This window comes from Vulpes vulpes, chromosome 15 (genome assembly GCF_048418805.1).
Source record: "Vulpes vulpes isolate BD-2025 chromosome 15, VulVul3, whole genome shotgun sequence".
Classification (NCBI taxonomy): Eukaryota; Metazoa; Chordata; class Mammalia; order Carnivora; family Canidae; genus Vulpes; species Vulpes vulpes.
The window spans coordinates 49,400,874-49,410,336 of record NC_132794.1 but is presented as its reverse complement, the minus strand read 5'-3'; the positions used below and the strand labels follow the sequence as shown (position 1 = coordinate 49,410,336).

Genomic DNA, 9,463 nt, shown 5'->3' with positions numbered 1-9,463 from the left:
TGACACCACAAGGAATCAAACAGGCAAATCTATAAGTGGCATATTCTACAGAACTGATCCACTTTTAACAAATCAATGATAAGAAGAAATAAAAATGAAACAAAAGTACTATTAAAAGGAACTGAAAAAATATAACCACACACAGTGTGTGAATCCTACTTGGATCTTAATTTGAACAACTGTAAATAGGTATTTCTGAGGCAATCAGAGAAATTTGATATGGCCTAGGTTTTAGATTATAGTGAATAACTGATCTTAATTTTGTTAGGTGAATAGTGACAATGTGGTTATAAGAAAAGTCCTTATTTTTTTAGAAGTGTATACTTGATACAGGATTGAAATGACATGATATCTGGGAGTTGCTTTAAAAATACTTCATCAGAAAAAGGAAGGAAAAGAGATTAAAGTAAGCATGGTAAATCTTTGTAACTGCTGAATGTGGGAGCTAGCCATACTATTCTCTCAACTTAGTTTATGTTTGAAAAATTTTAATAAAAAAATTTTTTAAAAGCCTGCCTCGTAGAGAGGTAAGCGAACAGAACCAGCAGACATGCTCTACATACTATTAGCAAGGCCCTGGGCTAGGCCTAGAGGATATAAAGAAGCAGACACAGTCCCCTGCTTCATCCTCACCTTGACTAAATGCGAGGAGTAAAGGAGAAAAAAAACAAGGATGATCCCAATTGGACCAACGTCAAAGGAACACTGGTTCCATTACTCACTCACCAGTTGGAAGGTAGAGTCAGGAAGCTCACATAAGGTGTCAGGACAGGCAGGAGGGAGAGACAGGAAGAGTGTGGGAACAACATCAGGCATGAGGAGGGATGAGATGGAGGTGGTGACAGAACAAACACAAGGAAATGTATGTGGATAGCCAGGATCTAAAGAGCAGGTGAAAAATGAGGTTGAGAGTCTCACTTGGAAATTACCAAAGCAGCAAGGGTTGCCACTCAGAATGGGAGAAGGTAAAAGCCAGAGTCTTAGAAGATCTCACCTACAGAGAAAGAAGAGCAGTCAGAAGAGGGAAAAAGTGGTCAGGAAGAGAGGAGTAAGCAAATCTTTCCATTTCACATATTGGGAAACTGAAGCTCTGGGAAGTAAAGAACACTGCCTGGGCAAGAAGGCCGTAAACTTCAATGATTCCAGGTGACCGCTGGCTGTACCTGTGTAGCTGGGGAAAGTACCAGCTGCAGAGCCCTCGGAGGCTCAAAGAACTGCAACCTGGCAGTCGGCTTCTATGTTGAGGTCCTGGGAGCATGGCATCAGTGCTGGGTACCCAGTATGGGGGCTTTTGGGTGCGGTCATCCTGGAGCCAACACGATGCTTTGGATGGCTCCAGTCCCTTCTGGGACTCCAGTAGCCTCTGCTTCTTGATTCTCTCTAGCTGGAAGGAGGCCTTTCTTCGCCGGATGTCCCGCTGTGCCACCCGAAGTGCGTTCCTGCACCCAAGCCGCAGTCTCACTTCCCTCTTCTGGCTTCGGACAAGTGAGGATAGCTGAGTCTCAGAATCTGTCTGAAGCCAAGCACCAGATGGCACACAGGCCTTGAGTTCTTTCTCTGCTATGTGGTCTTGCTGCTGCAAACCGGTCAGCCAGATCTCATCTCCGAGCAGCCACTGCTTGTCTGGGAACCAAACACACCCTGAGAGAAGGTCAGCACCTCCCTCCCTGCCCTTGTGGCCTAGATTCAGACATCTCTGGCTGTGGTTGGACATGAATGGAGGGGAAGTGCTGGCCAGAGGTGATATGGTAGGATGAAAGCTACTGGGCCTCCTTACCACAGGGCTAGAGAAGGAAGCCCCCAGGCCTTAGCACATGCTGGGGCAGGCAGCAAAGCATGGATAAATATGCACGTGAAGAGAGAGCAGAGGGTCCATCACTCTGAGGGGCAATAAGGAAGGTAGCTTCCCCTTATTCTTGCTTCCAGCCCCTTATAAGAACCTCTGGTTTCTAAAAGAGGGGAAAGAACACCTAATACCAAAGATTCCATCATATCACAAAGAAAACAAAGGAGAGAATATAGAGGGATATGGAAGCATGAAGATGAAGAGATGAGAAAGTGAAGCAGACACGGTGAGCACTGGACACCTACTGTCTTTAATTTGCCGGCTGATGTGCGCCTGGTCCAACTCCAGGTCCTGTTTGGCTCTAATCTGTCCCGCTAGGATTCGCTGTCTCAAATCCCCCACGTAGTGCGGCTGCTGAATCTGGGCCCTGTGGGGTGCCTCTCCAGCCCTCAGTGGCTGGTGGTCCTCGTCACTCTGCTCTTCCAGCACTCTCCTATCACAGAGGGGCTGGGGTTACCCAAGGGAAATGCAAACCCAGTTCAGGACAAACCGGTGGCAGTCTTAAGCCTTTCTGAGAGCCCCAAATTCAACAAGGCAGAGAGGGCTTTCAAATTCTGGCAACTTGGGACACATAAGCATGCTGTCACAGGCAGCTCATGATGTCACAGTATGGGAGGGGAGAAGTGTCCTTAGACTAGCATATTCTTAGACTGTGAGTTTACCAGAAACACAGGTTCATTCTGGTTAAGGAAAATGACCAGAGAGGATGAAAAGCAGCTTTAAAAAACACAAACATTTTAGCTAAATCAAGAAGCATTGTCCTCTATAAAATAAAAAGGTATCTGCTTAAAACCTGCTGGAAACAGAGTACAGCAGAAGCTCCAACAAACATTAGGTAGTGGAAACTCCTACATATTCAGACATTATGATTGCATCTCCATTTTCTGAAACAGAAATCTTCTGTGACCTGGGAGTAGAAGACAGTTAATCTAGAGGAGAGAGAATCTGTGTGTGTAGCAGAAGAACCCGAGGAGAGCTGGTCTCCACTAGAGGACAGTTCTCAGTGAATGAGCCCAACAATAGGGTTCAAGAGTTTTAGATGCTACCATAACTTTTAGAGATATACATGAAGTACTTACTGGTGAAACTGTCTGGGATCTATTTAGATCCAGGTTAGAGAGAACAGGGGAGAGTGGAAAGGGAGTGGGGATATAAATGAAACAAGATTAGCTATGACTTGATCCCTGGTTGTATATTTGGAACTATCCATAACACAAAATTTAAAAAGAATTCTAGATTGCAGTCATGCTTTATTCTACCATCAGGTTCTTGTGTGGCCATGGATGAATTAGAGCCATCCTCTGAAGCCTGATAGCTTCTACCTGCATGGCTTTTCCTTTGGTCACACATGGCCTCCTATGCAAGGACCTCACAGCAGGGTCTCTCTATCCCTGTCATTCAGGTTCCTAAAGGAGGCAACTGCATGGGCATTCCAGGATGGTAGAAGTAGGAAGTGGCTGGAGAGATTGGGAGCTGCCGAGGGCTAATAAAAAAAGCTCCAGTCTGCCTTCCTTTAGCCCGCATTCCAGTCCCAGGATCCCATGACTCTTTACGTCCCACTTAATAACTTGACACTAGACAGTCTGAACAGTAGTACTCTAGGGGGTTCAATTTGGCTTAAATTTACTACTTTACAAAGGCAGAATGAAATCACAGAGGGTGTATCAAAGCAGAGGTCCATAAACTATAGCCTATGGACCAAATGTGGTTCACTGTCTGTTTTTGTAAATAAAGTGTTATTGAACACTCATTTACTTATGTATTATCCAGGCTGCTCGAGTAGCTACAGCAAAGACTGTATAGCCCACAAATCCTAAAATACTATCTGGTCCTTTACAGAAAGTTTGCTGCCTCTGTCTTAAAGGAAAGGATGATTTCTTTATGCAACCTTAAGAGGAGAATGAAGGATGAATGGGGAGGTTGGAGAGTGTGGGTAAGAGGTGACACAATAGCAATCTCTTCCATAGGAAGGCTATGAGGTGCCTCAACTTACAATGGGCCCAAGGACTTAGGCCCAGATACTTGAGCGAGTATGATCTGGGGAAGACTGATGCTGACCGCTATGAGCAAAAGGCAAAATACACACACTGGAATGTACCAGAAAGAGGGAAAGCACCCTCTGTCACATGTGAGGCAAAAGGCTAGGGACAGCAATTAGAACAGAAACTCAGTTAACACCACACAGATAGAAAAAGCCATTAATAGGAAACTATATATACATATATATAGTTTGCATTGCTACTCCAAATTTTGTCTGACCACAGATATGGCTGAATTACAAACATGACTGTCAAAGGATCTTAGACAAACCAAGCTAAAGCCCAGACTATCAGATGCAAAGAGCAAGAAGGGTATCTGTATTCTTAATTCCCAGAGAGTATTCACAGCTTCCTTCTCTCCCTGTCTCCCAACCCTCAGATTCACAATTTGCTTCTCCACAGGAGAGGATTCCCTCTACTCTTCCCCCAGCAGCTAGCCAGTTTCTGCAGATCCAATGCAGCTTCCTGAACAGTACCAAGATCTGCACGGGGAAGCTGTCTGGTATGATCACGATAGACCCAGCACATTCACCTAAGATGCCACATGCCATCAGACTGAAAAATGGCTCCTCTGCTAAACACATCATTCATCTCCCAGAAAGCAGGTGGAAAAAAAAAATACCAACCTTATGTTACATATCTGGGTCGATTACTTCTGGCAAGTCTTCAGTTACCTGCCAGCCAAGGACCTCTGTCTCTATCAGATGACTACCTTTCATCTTGGGTGACTCCAGCATCTCCCCACTGCTGCTTGGTCACCTGCTTGCCAGGACTCCATCATGCCCTCCCCTACTCTCTCTCCTGGCCCTCCCAGCTGCTTCAAGGTCTGACAGCTTCTGTAGCAGAATGCAGCAGTGTGTACTCACTAAGGCAGCAGTGGCAGTGGCAGCAGCAACAGGGTCTCCTAGGCTCTAAGTGCTTAAGGTTAAGCCCCCAAAATTCCAAAGGGGAAAATGCAAAAATTGGTTTTCAAGGACAAACTCCTCTCTAGTCTAGATCACTGCTGCAAAGGGAAAAAAAGAGGCAGGCTGTCCATTCCTTTGGCTCTGGAGTTAGCTCTAGCTTTGCAGATTCCCTATGAGTGCTCCTTCACAGAGAAAAATGAGGGAAGAAAATTCTAGGCAAGGGGAGGCTTCAGAGCTAACTCCACCAGAGCAGATGAGACTCTCATGGAGACACAATCACAAACCCAGTCTGGGAGCCCAGGTGACAACATGGAGATTTCTCCTCTCTCACGGGTTCCTTCCCCAGTCCCTCTGCCCATCACAGGCTTGAGCCCCACACCACTTCCCTTCCAGCAAGGGCTGGCACACAGATGCTAGCTACGGTAGCGGTAGCTACATAGGACCAGCCCAGCCAACAGGCTCCTGGAGCTAGTGCTGAAGAGTGGAGGCAGGGAGTTGGAGAGGCCTTGATTCTCCTATCCCTCTCTGAATGAAAGGATGCATTCTTGGTGTTACTGAAAGGTCACGTCAGTGCCCATGGGGCTAGAGAGCCCAAGAAGACCTAAAGAGAGCTGGAAAAGACCAGTGTTCTCTGGGGTGGATAGCCCAGCTGGGACAAGGTGGGAGGCATGAAAATCAAAGGGAGGTTGTGTGCCCGGGCAGCTTGGCACACAGGCCTCCAGCGGCAGGGCTGGCAGTGTCAAGTAAAGGGAAAAGCACTCCATGTGTACTTGCTTTTTCAGCCCCTATCACAAGGATTTCCTGGAGACAGATGGTAGTATCTTTACTTGGACTTTATTTTTACTTTACTTAGATGTGAACGAACAGACTCAGAGATTCAATAACTTGCCTAAGGCCACACACAGCTTTTACTTCAGAAACTCATGATGTAAGCAGCTTTATCTAACTCCGGTGCAACTCTTCAGTATCACAGCTCATTAAGTTGCAGAGTTGTTCTCCATATACCTGTGAACTCTAGGAAAGAGCTCCTATGTGTCTTCCCATCAAAAACCTGCCCTGAGACGAGACCTTCTTTCATGAATACACTCTAACAAAACAAAAGCTCCGGCCGCTCCTTAGTCTGCCTTGTCCTTGATATGCTCCACTTATATCATCTCTCCCAGTTTCCCTGTGACCCCACAGAGGCCTCAGTCATGAAACACTGGGGCCATTCTGCCTTAGACCCTGCCTCATCCTTTGGTCCTTAGTAGCCTGCATGTGAGGAACTTGCTGTTGATGCTCCCTCCATCATAGCACCTCTAATCCTACAGCCAATACCCCTCACCACTAAGGTCAGACCCAAGACTGCCATCAGTTGCCAAAAAATGCTCCTGGCCTGAGAAAAGAGCAGCTAGATCCCTCTGAAGGAAAGGGCCATTATAACCCTCCCAGAGCCCCATGCTCATGGTGCTGGGCAGCCTCCCACCACCAGTGGTTTCACAGACCCCGAGTCTCCTGCTGACAGTATCTACAGAATGTCCCCAAGTCAGAGGCTGCTTTGACTTACAGGAGGGACACCACTGTTCCCAGTATCAGACCTATGAGACATAGATCTGGGAGGGCATTCTATGTAGAAATGGATCAAGAATGACTATGAAGAAAAGTAGTTGCCACCAATCACATATATGACTTTGACTCCATGCTTCTGTGGTCACAATGCAGGTGAAGTGGGTATGAAAGGGCAGAACCTCAAGATATTTGCATATTGTTCCTGGAGTTTCTGACCCTCTTATGTGTAGTTCAGGACCACTGGCATCGAGAGAAAAAAAAAAAAAGATTCAGTCCCACATTATCTTTAAAAATTTGGAGGAAGCCAATGGTCCTAGAAGTTGTCACACCCTGTGAGACCACATACAGACAGTCTAGAATTTAAAGGGGAATACAGGGAGGTAAGCTCAGAAGCAATTTCAAAGGTATGTAAGATCATGTCACATTCAAATCTTGACAGAGGCAAGTGGTCATATGAAACATCCAGTGATATACTCCTTTCAGTGATGAAGACAGTTGCAATACTGAAGAGGAAATGCATGAGGGCCAAGACTGCTTCCCTAACAACTACAAGCTACACAGCTAGCTCAAGATCTCTCAAACACTTGCACAGGCCTCATTCAGAGCTTTGCTGCTACACTCACCTCCCCTACCCCACTACTCCATGTTGTAATGAACGAAGAAGTAAGAACAATAGGTACCACAGCAAAATGAGCACATGTTTTTCACCTTTTCTTCCAAAGCAAAGGGCTAATACCCAACCGGGAGGTAGTGACATCTCCATCCAAGTCCAACCATTCCAAAGAGCCACTGCCACCGACAGCCTCTCCAACCTAGGAATGAAGAAGAAAAGCAGTGAGATTGCTGTCATCATCTCTACTCCAAGAGGACCAAAGCTCAAACTTGTCCCTCAAAAAAGAGAACCAGGGGGGCAGCCCGGGTGGCTCAGTGGTTTAGCACCGCCTTCAGTCCAGGGTGTGATCCTGGACACCCGGGATCGAGTCTCATGTCAGGCTCCCTGCATGGAGCCTGCTTCTCTCTCTCCCTCTCTCTCTCTGTGTCTCTCATGAATAAATAAATAAAATCTTTAAAAAAAAAAAAAAAAAGGAGAACCAGGGAGGCTGGTAGTCACCTTGAAAACATAGCACACTAACCTGCCTTCTCTGCCGTAGGACAGCGGCCTCTGCCGGGTGGTTGAATCGGAACTTCTGCGCTTTCCCCAGGGTTATGACTGCTCCTGTGGCAAAGACAGATGAGAATTCATCAACTGCTCACATTTTTTATGTTGTTTTTTAAAATATTTATATATATATTTATACATACATATTTTATATATATAAATATTTACTTATTTATTTTCTTTCTGTCTACTTATTTATTTGACAGAGAGAGAGCCGGAGAGCACAAGCAAGGGAAGAGCAGAGAGGGAGGGAGAAACAGACCCCCTGCTGAGCAGGGAGCCTGACCCAGGGCTTGATCTCAGAACCCTGGGATCATGACCTAAGCCTAAGGCAGATGCTTAACTGTCTGAGGCACCCAGGCACCCCCATAGTTCACGTTTTGAGTACATACCATGTGCAGAGCACCTTTCTGGGAGACAAAATCCTGCCCTCAACAAGTTGATAAATTAGGTAAGAGTAATTGGTTATTGCACAGTGTATGTACTGAATTAACAAAATGAACAGGAGTTCTACTACTCCAAGGGAAAGCAAAATGGATTCCCTGTGGAATAGTGAGGGAATGTTTCATGGAAGAGTAGGAATCTAAGCTCAGCCTTTGAGGAGAGACAGAATTTGAATAGATCAACAAGAGTAGTAATAGTAATAATGATAATAAGTATTTACTAGGTGCCAAGGACACTGTGAAGATCACGTGAACTAACTCATTCAATCCTCACAACAAACCTCTTACTGCTCTTTTACAGATGAGAGAACTGAGGTTCAGGGACTCCCCCCAAGGACACAGAGGTAACAAACATAGGTACAAATTTCAGAGAATCATTCTTTACCCTGGGACCCTGGAATTGGGGCTTCCTTGTTTATGGGAAGAGAGTGGTATTAGGAAATCTTCAGATCTCTGGGTGCAGAGATGTCTGCGGAGAAATGGGACTGGGTGTCCCATCTTTAAAGCCTGCTCCACTAAGCTCTCTGGGTTTGGCCCATGAGAATGGAGTGAGTCCATCACTCATTCTGGCATAAAGAGGGCTACAAGCAGTCTTACCTTGGGTGAGACGACAGGAGGCAGTGACCTCCCGGCCATTGACTGTGCAGCGGGCCCCACGGGCAGGCCGCAGAATGACTACCCCACAGGCACTGGTGATAGTGCAGTGATCTCTCTCAATCCATTGCCCCTGCAGGACTACACAAGAGATGGAGGTTAATGGGGTGGGGAGACAACCCAGAGAAACACCCTTTCTATGAGATCAGAATCCTCTCTGGAAGATCTTACATTATGACAAGAGAGAAGAGCCACCACCTGAAACCACCCAGACCTGGATCCTCCCACCATGTGGGTCTCCTCCTATCATGTCTCTGACGCACACCCACATCATAGCAGCAAAAGAGGAACAGCCTCTTGATCTTCAAAGATTCCTTCCTCCCAGAGCATCATCAGGTTTCTCTTAAGAGACTGGTTAGGCATGAGTACCTGCCAGTGTCAGACTCAAATATTCTATCACTTACCAATATCCTGTTCCTGTTCTGAGTCAATCCTTCCTATTTTTGTTGTCCCCTCCTAAAGGGAGAAACAAAGCCCTTTTAACAAGAATAAAAAGGGACACAGCCTACCCCCAAAGCAGAGTCCACCGGCTGGAGTGTTATCGCTGTCTCCCCACACCCACTCTGGCATTTTCCATACCACCTCTCAGCTTTGGTCCAGGTTGTTTCTGACTGCTCTGCCCACTCACTGCAGCCTAGGAAGCCCCTGAGAAGGCAGGGGCAGACCATATGTAAGAAAACAGAACCAGCTCTTTGCAAAGCCAACAAGTGCTGGCAAGCTCCTTTCTGTCCCACAGCCTGATGTTAGGGAATTAGCTATGGCCACTGGCCAGAGATTTTCTAGTCTGAGGAAGTGGGCACATAGGCAGAATTTTCCTCCAGGGACTAAGGTTGGTGTAATCCAAGTTTGGTCCATTTAGTCTCAAAGAG

General features: G+C 46.3%; 1 protein-coding gene across 4 annotated transcripts in view; it reads right to left on the bottom strand.

Annotated features, from left to right (window-relative positions):
• STARD9 (StAR related lipid transfer domain containing 9) overlaps positions 1–9,463 on the bottom strand; it is a 135,155-nt gene that overhangs the window by 32,067 nt on the left and 93,625 nt on the right. For all 4 annotated transcript variants that reach the window (XM_025998558.2, XM_072740622.1, XM_072740621.1 and 1 more), the window contains 6 exons: positions 8,999–9,050; positions 8,538–8,675; positions 7,472–7,554; positions 7,047–7,150; positions 2,092–2,279; positions 1,164–1,623 (listed from right to left, as the gene is read on the bottom strand). In XM_025998558.2, coding sequence (XP_025854343.2) covers positions 1,164–1,623; positions 2,092–2,279; positions 7,047–7,150; positions 7,472–7,554; positions 8,538–8,675; positions 8,999–9,050 — 1,025 coding nt within the window. The remainder of the gene's footprint in view (positions 1–1,163; positions 1,624–2,091; positions 2,280–7,046; positions 7,151–7,471; positions 7,555–8,537; positions 8,676–8,998; positions 9,051–9,463) is intronic.